The following is a 12,667-nucleotide window of genomic DNA, read 5'->3' as shown; positions in this document are numbered from 1 at the left end:
GCGAAGTGAAGAAAAAACTTCACGAAGCATACATCAGGGAAAACACCTCTGCACCCCACAAGAGCTGGAAAGCAAATGATGGATGGATCAGGCCTGACTGTTCACTCGTCAGGTGTTGGAAACAACGGAATGAGGGATGACCGATGCAGTTTCTAGAGTAGGTTTTTAGTTATTTTTCTAATTATGTCTTTCAGCAAGGAAGCTTAGTGTAGCCTATTCTTGCTTTAGCAAGTACAGTTGTCATAGGGTTCCCAATTCTCCTCCTAGGAGGGGGTTTAGGGACCTCAAAGTGCAGGTACACTAACATATTTCCCGAGTTTTATTTAACCCCTTAACCCTGATACATCATCACTTTTCTTTGCGCTGTTTCCAGAATGAGTTTGACAAAATTACCTATATCCCCCCCTCACCAATTCCTCGGTAGTCTAGTGGCGAGTATCCCCGCCTGTCAAGCTGGAGACCGGGACTGGATTCCCCGCCGGGAAGTTTAGTTTGTCTCGACCTGTGGTGTAATGGTCAGCATGCTCGCCTCACAAGCGAGCAGACCCAGGTTCGATCCCCAGGCAGGGTGAAACTATGGAGCAAGTTTCTTTATGCCATATGCCTCTGTCTACCCAACAGTAATTGGGAACCTGGATGTTAATTGATTTGTGGTTCCTCAGAGGTGGTGATGCTCAGTATGAAAGTCAGCCCTTTCTAATAATACCAACAGATTACTGTACCTGTATTGTAATGTTTATAGAGGGGGACCATTTTAGGGCCCTCCCTGGGCTAAACACCAGGACATGGAGGAAGAAGGTAGGGAGGAGTACATTGAGTCTCAAGCAGATGACCACCACCTAAGCCCATTATGGTATATGATTAAAAAAAAAATGTCAAACATGCAAACTATAAAAAGATGGATATAAAATTTTTTATTAAAAACAAAATATTTTATTAATTCTGTACAAATGCTGTGGATTGTTAGCAGTGATTTATCCTCATAGAGAAAATTTATTTTTGCTGTTAAATCAATAATACAGTACTTATTTGAATATGGTTTACAATTTAAGATTGAAACTTAGCAACATGATTGACTTAGTCTAAAATGCTCTTCTGTGATTGGTCTGCATCTTTTTCTTACTTTTAACAACACCCAATAAATAATTAAGAATACCTTAATGTTACTCTGCCCTAGGAGGATTTAAATATATTGCATTTCATGTTAATACTGTAGTAAATAATTGAAAATTTTTTTTTTACAATGTTAATATGATCACAAGTACTAGTCTGCAGCAATGGCTATTCTTTAGTCATGTTACTTTATGGTGTAAGATAAAAAGACCCTAGGTGTGGTAGGCATATATATTGTATTACAAGATTTAAAAAATTGTATTCAAACAAATTATTTTTTATATTTTGTCTATTTATATTTTGAGTTAGGACAAAGGCAGAATCAATAACAATTTAAGTAAGACCCATTCAGGTGTATAGATTATGTGATAACATAGCAAAAGATAATATGTACAGTGACTTGAGATCAACACACATTAACTTGAAGAAATGAGTGCCAATTATTGCAATATCTTACTTTACACCACAAAACTTGTAATAAAAAAGTATGGATTGAACATAAAACTATTATAGAAAATAATGTATTAAGTAAAATAAATAACTAGTAATACCTTTCATTCATAATGAACTAGAAAAGTATAAAGTATAACTGAGATTGATCCAAAAACTGGGTATTGCCAAGATAGATTTTCTGTGCTTCAAGATAATGGAATTTGACTGATGTACTGTACAGACTTCTAGTGAGAGTAATACTACAGTATGTAAAGTCAATGTAGTACAGTACAGGTAGTTATTTCAACAATAGGAACTTAACTGTATAAAGATCATGAAAGTTAAGCACAAATAAAGATATACTGCTTTAGGAAAGAATTTATCAGTGCTCTCAATATATCCTGCAGTGTAGCCTGTTGCACATAATCCTCAAAACTCGTATGAACAAACAAATCCTATTACCTCCACAACCCAAAAGGGAGAATCATTGGAGTAAAAATCTCATTTTTATATTATATTTGTTATTCATTCTTTGTTATATATAAAAATTATTTCATATATCATTCATTATTTAATCATGAAAATATACAAATATATTGGAAATCAAAATACAGCTCAGGAAACCTATCACTTTTTCCCAGTACAATAAACACGACTAGTTTGCATCTTTTCCCACCCCACTAAAAAATCCCTCCCCATCTATTAAATATATGTTCCCCACATAACTCCCACCCCATCCTGGCTGCACAGAGCTAATGATCAGTAATGTTGTGCCTGGATTGAGACTCCGAATCACGACTGGGATTATACCTTGTATAAAATTAAAACAATTACTTCTGCATCTCATGTATACTGTACCTTGCATTCCATACACTCGCCCACGTACTAAATCCATTACTTTGCAAACTTTGTTTAGCTTAAAAAATGCTAAACAAAAAAAGAATACAATTGCAGAGATATGTTTCCTTAATTATTTTCTGACTGGCATTATCTGATACAGAAACACTGAATAAGAAATACATTTAAAACCTTCCTAACCATTCAAGCAAAGGAAGTAGCTGTATATCAAAATATGGACACAGTTACTACCCAGTCATACTATCAGAAACCTGACTTCTAACACAAACTTCACATATTTCCATGTCCTTTTATAAAAAAAATCACATTTAAAATTTCCAAGTCAACATTATGCTTCCCAGAAAAGCAACTAACAAGTACCATAATGAAAATGATAAATATGTATGTATGTATGAATGTGAGGATACCTCAAAGTGTCCTTTTAAGTGAATGTGAACAAGTGTGGAGCCCATTGTATGATTATGAATGCATAAAAGAACTAACCCTCTCACAGCCATAAAACAGCATCTAAAAAATGTGCAGTATGAGTGATATCATCTCTATTTCTTTACCTTACCAATGATACTAAACACAAAAGATGAAATACTTTTGCTGGATTAAATGTGATAAAGTTGATTCACAACCAAAAAATGAATAACCATACTAAACCGATTACTACCTTCTGATGATACCAGATGATCATAAACTACTTCTCACCCTTTGACCAGACATGCGAGAGAGAAAATTCAACTCCATATGAATATAAGAACTTCCATAAACCACCTCAGCATTTTCATATTTAAACATCTATATTTATGTTGCAATAATATATCTCGTCTAAATTCACTGTTCATTACCACAATCCCCTGAAAATTGTCAACTAAATATATATCAATAAAAGTAAGATATGTGAACCATAAGTAAAAGTACTGTATTGTAAAACCCCCCCAAAAAAAAATGAAATAAAGCCATTATTCTTTTATAAAGGCATATTTTTTGCTCCCATAGTAGTTATTCACAAAATAAATGTAGGGATTGGATCACATATTGAATATTGTCTTGATTAATGTCATTCACCATCTGCTCAGTCTACTTCTATCTTTCCTTAAAACTCATAATAAATACTGTACAGGAAGCACCTTTACTGATTAATATAAAATTACAACTGAGAATTACATAACACTTTTCAAAGCAGTACTTAGAAATGTTGACTATGGTTTAACAGACTCTGTGGTTAAAGACATTAAATGAGAAAAGCTGAGGCAGCTACGGGTAGTGAAATTTGGTAATGATTGTAACACAGGGGACTCTTCTCTTCATCAGCACCAGGTCCTTGATGACCACAATGATCATGCAAATTTTGAACATCATAGATTATTCTATAATATACTGGACATCGACTGGCTGCTATTACTACTGTATGTCTATTAAATATAAATATGCTGTACCAGGATGTGCACAAACACATGCATTTTGTGCAGCATGAACCGAGCAGTGATTTCATAATCACTTATATCCAACAAAACTAAAATTTCAAACTGCTTTGAATGAATGAATTTTGAAGTATGCCGGGTAAGAGGCCCTGGGAGTGTGAGCGAGTCCCCTGCAGAGTATCACAGCAGCAGGTAGTGATTTACATGAAGGCGATCCTAAATATAAGCATGAGCAGGGCCGAGATGCCAGCAGTTAAGGGTACTGTGACCACCCATGCTATCACGATGTTCCTGTAGTGGAAAGAAATTTAATGAGGACTTTTCAGAGATCGCTGAAAGCATATGAATCAATCACACTGGTATATGATTAATTAAACTTCTAAAAGCTATGTAATACTGTTCTTACCCAATTGTAAACTTTTATGATGATTTTACTGAATATTATTTTCCTTAATGATAGACAAAAGAGAAAAATGCAGTAATTCCTTTCCCTGTATCATTATTAAATCATGTAAGACTAACTATATACAATAAAGAAAGAAAAAATGTTCTCTTCTTACCTGAAGAGTTTCCAGTCAACACCCTGACGAGAAGACTTGGCCCAACCAACGAAGACAACAGACCCAACCTTGCAATGGGTAGTGGAGATGGGGAGACCAATCTTTGAGGCTAACAACACGGTGAATGCAGAACCAATTTCAATGGTGAATCCAGAAGATGGTGTCACTTTGGTCAAATCTTCACCAATTGTCTGGATAACACGGCGACCCCATACCCATAGACCCACTGAGATACCCAACTGTAAATTAAATTTCATTACTAACAATTTCTGTATATTACTGTATTTCTTTAGCTAAGCAGTGCAATACTCTTAAACTTGATAATGTTTATTAAAGTAACTCAATAATGTAGTTGAATAGTAACTGCATCAGTTGTCATGTCCAAGTGATTTAAATTGACCAACATTAACTGATAAAAAATTTGATTACAAGTATATCAAATTTAGTTCAAAGGATACACTGAAACATTAGGAGATACTTACCCCACCATACAACAGGATGTAGATGGGTGTGGGAGAATTCTGGGCAACAGAACCCTCGGTGTAAATGGCCCACAAAGCAATCAGAGGACCAATTGCATTGCTAACATCATTTCCACCATGAGCAAAAGAGCCAAATGTAGCAGTAAGAATCTGGAGGAAGGAGAAGAGACCTTTCACCTCAGGTCGGTCAGAGTCAACCTCCTTCTTGTTAGTGAGTTCCTCCATCGAGATCACTTTCATTTGGTTGGTGTTCACAAGGGGCACTTGACTGCTGTTATTGGTAACACCTGGCACAAAGAAAAAATAAATCAGTATATCTGGAGTGTAATGAAAAAGCATTCAAATGAAAATTTTCACTGAACCACTTTTAGGTATGTTTATCAGCAGAGACAAATCTATAACCATATCAGAGACTAACATGTATAAATACCAGATCAATGAGCTAAAAGCTAAATCACATCCTAAGTGCCATTTCCCATATTTGTTGGTGTTGCAACTCTCAGGGAAGAAGGGCCACTGATATGGCAAATGGGCTGCTCAGCACACACCACAGTAAATAATGCCTTAAACAGCCTAGGCATAGGACTGATCTTGAGCCTCTTATATTTGGAGTCCAGACCTCCGCCCAGTGCCCTTCAACATTAGAATGCATTCTATACACAAATATACTGTACAGTACAGTACATTTACTAAAATCTATTAGTTTACTGTTTTCTAAGGTAACAGGAAGCTTTATTTGAAAATGCAAAAAATGAGGTTTATTTCCTTACTAAGAGATTGTGATGTGGTATCGAGGCCAGAACCGAGAAGATTGGTCTTAGTCTCTGCAGGGATATAGCCATTGCAGTCTGAGTTACCATTGAAGGTGTAGGTGGTGGGGGAGATACCCTTTTCAATGACAGAAAGTTCTCGGCTTGGGGGTGAGGGAGAACGTGAGTTGTCTGTAAAAGAAAAGAACAATTTTAAATATATAATAAATGTAAACAGTACATTAGTTCATCCAATTTTTTTCATTATTGAATAAAAAATAAATTTTTGGTAAATGTAAACAGTACTGTATAATGCCGCTGCAGAAGTGAAACCTTTCTTAATCTGCAGTAATAAATATGTAATGGCAGACAAAATAGGTCGCAATATTATTAAGAAAAGGGTGCCACAATACAATACAGGTGTAATGTATTTACAACCTGTATGATAAGAGATGGGTCTTACTGCAGGGTAGGTTGGGCAAGTTGTTATTTGTTATGATGTACAGTGCACAACATTGGTCATTTCGTCATATTCACTCCTTCACAGTGACACACGCATATGCAACAATACCCACATAACGTATTCATTGTTTTCTTTTCTTTTAATGGTACTTTTATAATATATAAAATTAAAGAGGATCTTCATTCTAAATTTAAACAATATTGAACATTTTCAGGTATCTAATACTATTCCTAAATAAGTACAGTAATATTGATTTTTTTTAAATGTATTGCATAACAAAGAATAAGTAAAAATATGTGATCATAAAAAAAAAAAATCACAGGTCTGTACAAACTTCCCCCTCTAAATATATATATTACTGTATTTAATACACCTGTCCATTACCAATAGTGATGGTTAAAATTAAAAGTCTTCGATTTTAGTTGCATATTCCTCCTAACTATTGTCATCAATTAGCTCTAGCAATAAACCATTAAAATATAAAAAAGCAAAAAAAAATACTGTACTAATTATAATACAAGATGAATGCCAGGCAAAGGAGACAGAGAGGTGGAGACAAAAGATAAGTTCTACCGTTACAACAAAGATGAATACGTATCACAAAGTGCCTCTCTAACCTTAGCAAGTAAAGTTGAAATCTGAAGGAAAATTAAGAGATAAAATGCAGCACTGTTATGTGGATATTTTTGACATACAGTGATAAGTGTGAGAAGACCAAGTTATGGCCTGTGACCAAGTGACTGATGCCATCCAACAGCAATGGAAGATGGTATAAAAAAATATTTGGCAAAGATTGGTGCATGATGAAAACCCTGTACAGTATAGGTATATTCATAAATGTCTATACAATACAGTACAGGTGTTAATATCATGAGGGTTGTACAAAACATTATTAATATACAAAGGTTATGAAATGTTCCCTTAAATGATTTGCTGGATAATACATGACCATAGTTATTTGTTACAGAATAATTAAAGGGATATTTTCTTGGCGTATGTTGATAATTAAAAGTACATTAAGTACTTAACCAAATCTTTGGTTATATTATGGCATCCAATTTAAATGAATAATGTCATGTCATACTGTACTGATGTTTGGTCATCGTAGGAGCATAAAGTAGTATGCAAGCTTCTTTATTCAGCAATCAATTCAAGTGAAATGTACTGGGTATCTGTTGATGGAAGCACCAAAAAGTGCAATACTGTACTCTTATGTGCCAATTCATATTTCCCTTTTCTAAACCAATATTTAAACTTTATGAACAAACAGGAATATAAGGGCATGATGTTAGGTTTTAGTTGAGCAGTTTCAGTAGTTGCTCATGGAATCACTTTGCTGGATGAGGTAAAGAAGGCTCCCTTTCTCATAATCAATATTCTATTTAAACTGCTAAAGCACTTGTTCTGCAAATCTCTCCTTAACTCCACAATGTTCCTCCAAAGCAGTTTTTTCCCCCCACTTTACTGGTCTCCCTTATTTTACTTTTTCCTTTTAAGTACAGTATGCTAACCAGTGCTGTCTTCATCTTTTTTTAAGTGTTTCTCCAGGCAAGAAACTAGTGAATGCTTCACCCCAGTGATAGAGAGACCACCCAAATAAAAAAATAAAAATAAAAATTTCCAGGGGTTGTTAAGAGTCCTTACAAAATTTGGAGATAATTGATTATGATGTAAAGGATGCTATAGGTAACTGTCTCCTCTGCCCCAGAGAAAAAAAGATGTTAAGAGATATAGATAGATGACAATTTTCAATACCCATATTAACTCGATGAACACTTTAATAATATTACCAGAAGGATTAAACTATTGATATCCAGCACTAAGGTTCAAATTCAGTTTAGTAATTATTATGCATGAATATGTAAACACAGTAAACAGGTTACACAAAATTGTCTAATGCAAAACTCAGGCAACTGAAAATGCAGAATCTTGTACTGGCTTCTTGACTTGGTATGACATCTGATTAAAAAAGCAAACGATGTTAAATGATAAAAGTTTCTAGCAAGATTATGCTAGATACACTGTGCTACTCTGTATCTACTAAATATAAATGCTGTAATTTGCTCTCAGATGCCCAAGTGCATAAAAGACTCGAGGATATAAAACTGGATGTTGATAACGAGCTTTGGTCAAGAACTGAAATACTGTCAGACAGTACTGGAATTTTTCAGTTACCTTTATCATATAAAAGTTCGACCATTTCTAAGTGATCTGAAAGAATATTCAATGAATTCATAATTAGCACAGATAATTAGTTCTTAAAATATTAATGTTAAAGCCAAGTGAAGTTGGGAATATGTGCTGAAGTCCACATATGTGATTGTATATTTATATGGCACCTATCAAGGCATTCATATAGGTTCATACAATGAATATTCCTTTTTTGAGAGTACTGTATATAAAGGAATTCATCTAAAAGGCTGACTTAAGCTGAATTATAAAAGTAAAGAATGTATATCTTTCCATTAACTGGAATGTACTTGTTCTGACAGTTCAGGATTGCCATATCAATTGATGTTTTGTTATGCAACTTCAAGTAATAATTTAATTTCTGTACAACATTAATTTTCACAATGACAAAAGTTAACTAGACTAGAATACATACTGAACTGTGTTTCAGCCAAGAAAGTGAAAATTGTTCACGGAACAAAATAAAAAAACCTTTTCCAGTGATGATGTATTTAGTGACAATATACCATTTCATCTATTAAGTACCATCTATGATGATAGGTTAAAAGGACTAGCACCTCAGCTTGAGTCCAAACATCTGCCATTAAAAGGATGTTGGGTATATGGAGTGGACCACAAGCTAGATATTTGACGAAATTAAAGAATAATTAAAGGTATGTACTATACTGTACAAAAATTTCTATATGGGTCTAGCCAAAACACTCTCTTCCTCAATGGTTTACTAGTTACTTTTATTTGAAATTATAAGTAAAACTTTAGGAGGTCTAATTTGGAGGAAGACACCTCTATACTTCAGCATCTCATAGGTACTCTTTATAAATGCCATGTACAGATTTTTACTAAGAACAGTATACAGTATTCAGGAAGAGTTCTGTGCCGCACTTACACTATAAAGTTTGGGAAATGTTTAGGCAGTTTTTGAAATACAGTACTGAGTGCCTACTACATTTTCAATCCAAGGTACACACTGTTAAACTGATATGCAGAGCAAGTTCCAATTACAACTATAATATCCATTTACAATAAAAATAGATGATAGGTATTGATCCAAAAAGCTGGTTAAAGCAACTGCATATGTTCTTAAAGTAAAAATCCAAGAATAGTACTGAAGAAAGATTTGTTCATAAATACTGGTACTGTACAGGAATAACACTCACCAGAAGAGTCGAAGGTAAACTTGACTTCATTCTCTTGCTTCGTGGCTTCTTTGGCAAGTACAGCTGTGTGGGAGTGGGGGGAACATCAGTCAGTCACAAGATGGTTGGTTTGTTTAAAAATATCTACGTGATATTATCTTAATAGAATGTGTTATATTGTATTGAACATTTTTCTGACACCCTAATAACCCACGCCCAGGAAGCACTGAAGTTTGCTTGTGTGAATTTTTTTTCCTGAAAACTACCATATAAGGATACCCACACATCAAATACTGAAGATTACTTTAGGTTCACAGAACAGTACATTGTTTAAATACAGTATAATGTTGGTCTTACTGGATTTAAAAAATAATATCTACAGGGAGCTAATATTTAATATTATACATATTGAAAAACAAGGAATTCAATAAGTTATGAGAAAATTACTTAAGTGAACTTAAATAAGCTTTCGTCATCCCAAATTCAAAATACAAATGCAGTGTAAGACAAAATTACACATCATATTTACTAGTCACTAAAGCACAGACCCTACACCCAAATCTGTATTCAGCAGAAGGGTAACATGATGGAAACTCACCGTGAATGGATTTACGCTGGCGTGGGACGACTATTAGCTGGACAATGAGAGCAACGATGAAACCCACACCAACTGAGATCACGATGGAACCCCACCAGGGGATCAAGTCGAACTTCAGCACTAAAAAAAAAAAAAAATATATAGCAACAGGAACACATATACTGTACTGTACATTGTATGAAGTCACAAATGTAATCATAAAAAACAACTAAAATACTTGAGTTGGTTGCGGTGATATGCACAATCTATGACTATTAATGTACGAGGTGAATAAGTATACTGTACTTACTCTTTGGTCCGTCATGAACAATGGAGAAGACGTTAACGAGAAGTGTAAAGCCGTAAATGAAGGGTAGAGCACGGAGACCTGGCTCAAGGGGTTTTTCCTTCTTCAAGATAAAGTGATTCAGCCCAAGGTATATGACCCCAGACATGATGCCGGAGAGAACAGGGGACACAAACCATGATCCAACTGCAAGACGAGTAAATAGGTCAAATTCATGTCATTGGCTTTTGAGAAATTATCATTACAGTACAGACAAATATGAATAGCTAAATTAGGTGTACTGAGAGCCTCAGTCTATTCTGAATATCCAAGGACAAAGAATATTTCTTATGTAACTTAATGAAAACAGTGAACAGAGAAGCATTCATATTTGGTTACATGGCTATGGAACAAGTAAAAAGTAAAAAAAATAAGTACTGTATAGATTGCATTAAAAAGTAACCACACAGTATTAGATGTCAACGTGTGGTACAGTTGCTGAATTGTGTTCCTACAACCCTAGTGGTAACCCAACGGCACCGTCGCAGTTGTAGTACAGAGGTAGGCCCTATCACTATGTACAGATAGTCAGATTTTACTGTCAATGTACAAACGTCAAAAATGTGGATGGTTACCACCACCAATCCTACAATAGCCCGAGGCAGTCGTTTCTTAGTCTTCCCTAGGGGAACAAAAAATGGTAACAAGTCATTTGCAAAACAGTGACACTCGGCACATGGCGAAAGTGATACTGACGCTCTCCTGTTTCACTAATTTAGTGGACAGTAGGAGTACAGTTAACATTTACTTCGTAAAAAAAAAAAAAGACTGGTCGAATTACCATATACATATCTCCATTAAAATACCAATGTTCGAGAACTTCGAGGTGGACGAAAGTACGATTCGTAGTTTCAATTTCACAGCATCAGGCAATACCTCCGGCACAAGGAGGTAAACTGCCGTTCCTGTTTTTAATTCTTATTCAACAATTCCTCAGCACTAATGCTGACGACCTTGAGAACTATTTTTAGCACGACATGCATTGCTTATAATATTAGTGACTACTATATAGCGACGTGGGTAACCTTCAGGCTTTCTATAGCAGAGTTTAGTCATTAGCAAGTTTCAAAATGCACAAGTATATTTGTTAATTATATAATATAAACCCAATCAATCAGGCCTATAAACCTTCTTACAACATAGCTAAAGTTTCATTTCGTCCTCAAATTATGGTCTGTAATTGAGTGTGGCTCCCAGATATTACAAATCTGATCGGGTAGTCACGGGAGGCAATGCAATTACCATGTGAACATTGATAGTAACTGACCGCCAGGCGTACCAACCCCAAGTTGTTGCCAGAAACTTAATTTACCCTATTATAAGAGCTTTATATTGATATAGGCTTGGTATATTCTTGACGAGTACCTTAACATAATCGGTTCGTGATACAACCAGATATGGTAGATACTGTACTAGGCCCGGAGGCGAAGCATGGTTAGGGCAAGGCTATAAGAGTCGAAAAAAAGGAAAGCTGGGATCCTTCAGTGGCAGAGTTCCAACGCGTGATAATCGTGTTGATATACAATGAAGACAAAAATCCCTGCAGGTGGTGTTTATTTGACCCCTCACTGTTGTTTGCGAGTTGTACACTCTGGATCATTTGGGTATTAAAGGTTCATAGTGTATGGCTGGACGCCCCCGCGCACCACCCAAAATAGGGAGAACCGGTGGGAACCAGTTCGTGAGAGGGTGTGCCAGGCAGCCTGCTACCCTCACTATTCACACCAAACAACTCGTAACCTTCATTAGGGGAAATCAAATTTTTTTTTTTTTTAAAGGGAATCAACAATACCCAAATAGGACAAATCTTAGTAAGAACGCCACAGACGTTCAAGAACACCCGTAATGTATTTCATACTAGTTAGGTATTGCCAACTTTCGCCCTTGTAATAAATTCAACCTTTTCTATCAATAATCGATACAAAGCTATGTTATATTCAACACACTTTCTTCCCGGGCAGATTTCATCCGGGGGGAACGTGGTAGCTTTGCTCCAGAAACCGATATCATTTAGGGCTCTTTAACTGCATACTGAAATTCAATAAATATTATTCTCTGGTTGAGACACGCTGTGAATGTAACTCGCCCGATTGGATATGCCATGATAAAACGACATTATTGGTCCCGCAGGTGTGGAAGATTGACACCCCTTGGTCCATTTTTCCCCACCAATTGAAATTTATAAAAAAAGAGTTTGAACTAGGAGAAACTGGCAACATCACATTGCCACTAATACCTTGTGGTCACTGGCAAAAATTAGACAATGCAATGAAGGATAATTGTAATTTTAAAGAATTCTAGAGCCTACCATTATAACGTGTATGTATATATATATATATATATATATAT

The 12,667-nt window shown here is 35.3% G+C and overlaps 1 protein-coding gene across 3 annotated transcripts in view; it reads right to left on the bottom strand.

Annotated features, from left to right (window-relative positions):
- Positions 1-897: 897 nt before the first annotated feature.
- The window catches only part of LOC121860703 (sodium-dependent phosphate transporter 1-B-like), a 66,246-nt gene continuing 54,476 nt past the window's right edge, over positions 898-12,667 (bottom strand). For all 3 annotated transcript variants that reach the window (XM_042358015.1, XM_042358025.1, XM_042358006.1), the window contains 7 exons: positions 10,283-10,465; positions 9,994-10,113; positions 9,417-9,479; positions 5,628-5,798; positions 4,858-5,144; positions 4,376-4,614; positions 898-4,106 (listed from right to left, as the gene is read on the bottom strand). In XM_042358015.1, coding sequence (XP_042213949.1) covers positions 4,016-4,106; positions 4,376-4,614; positions 4,858-5,144; positions 5,628-5,798; positions 9,417-9,479; positions 9,994-10,113; positions 10,283-10,465 — 1,154 coding nt within the window. In that variant the 3' untranslated portion in view covers positions 898-4,015. The remainder of the gene's footprint in view (positions 4,107-4,375; positions 4,615-4,857; positions 5,145-5,627; positions 5,799-9,416; positions 9,480-9,993; positions 10,114-10,282; positions 10,466-12,667) is intronic.

The sequence above is a fragment of the Homarus americanus genome, unplaced genomic scaffold, assembly GCF_018991925.1.
Source record: "Homarus americanus isolate GMGI-L3 unplaced genomic scaffold, GMGI_Hamer_2.0 scaffold40248, whole genome shotgun sequence".
Taxonomy (NCBI): Eukaryota; Metazoa; Arthropoda; class Malacostraca; order Decapoda; family Nephropidae; genus Homarus; species Homarus americanus.
This window is presented reverse-complemented; position numbering and strand designations above follow the sequence as displayed.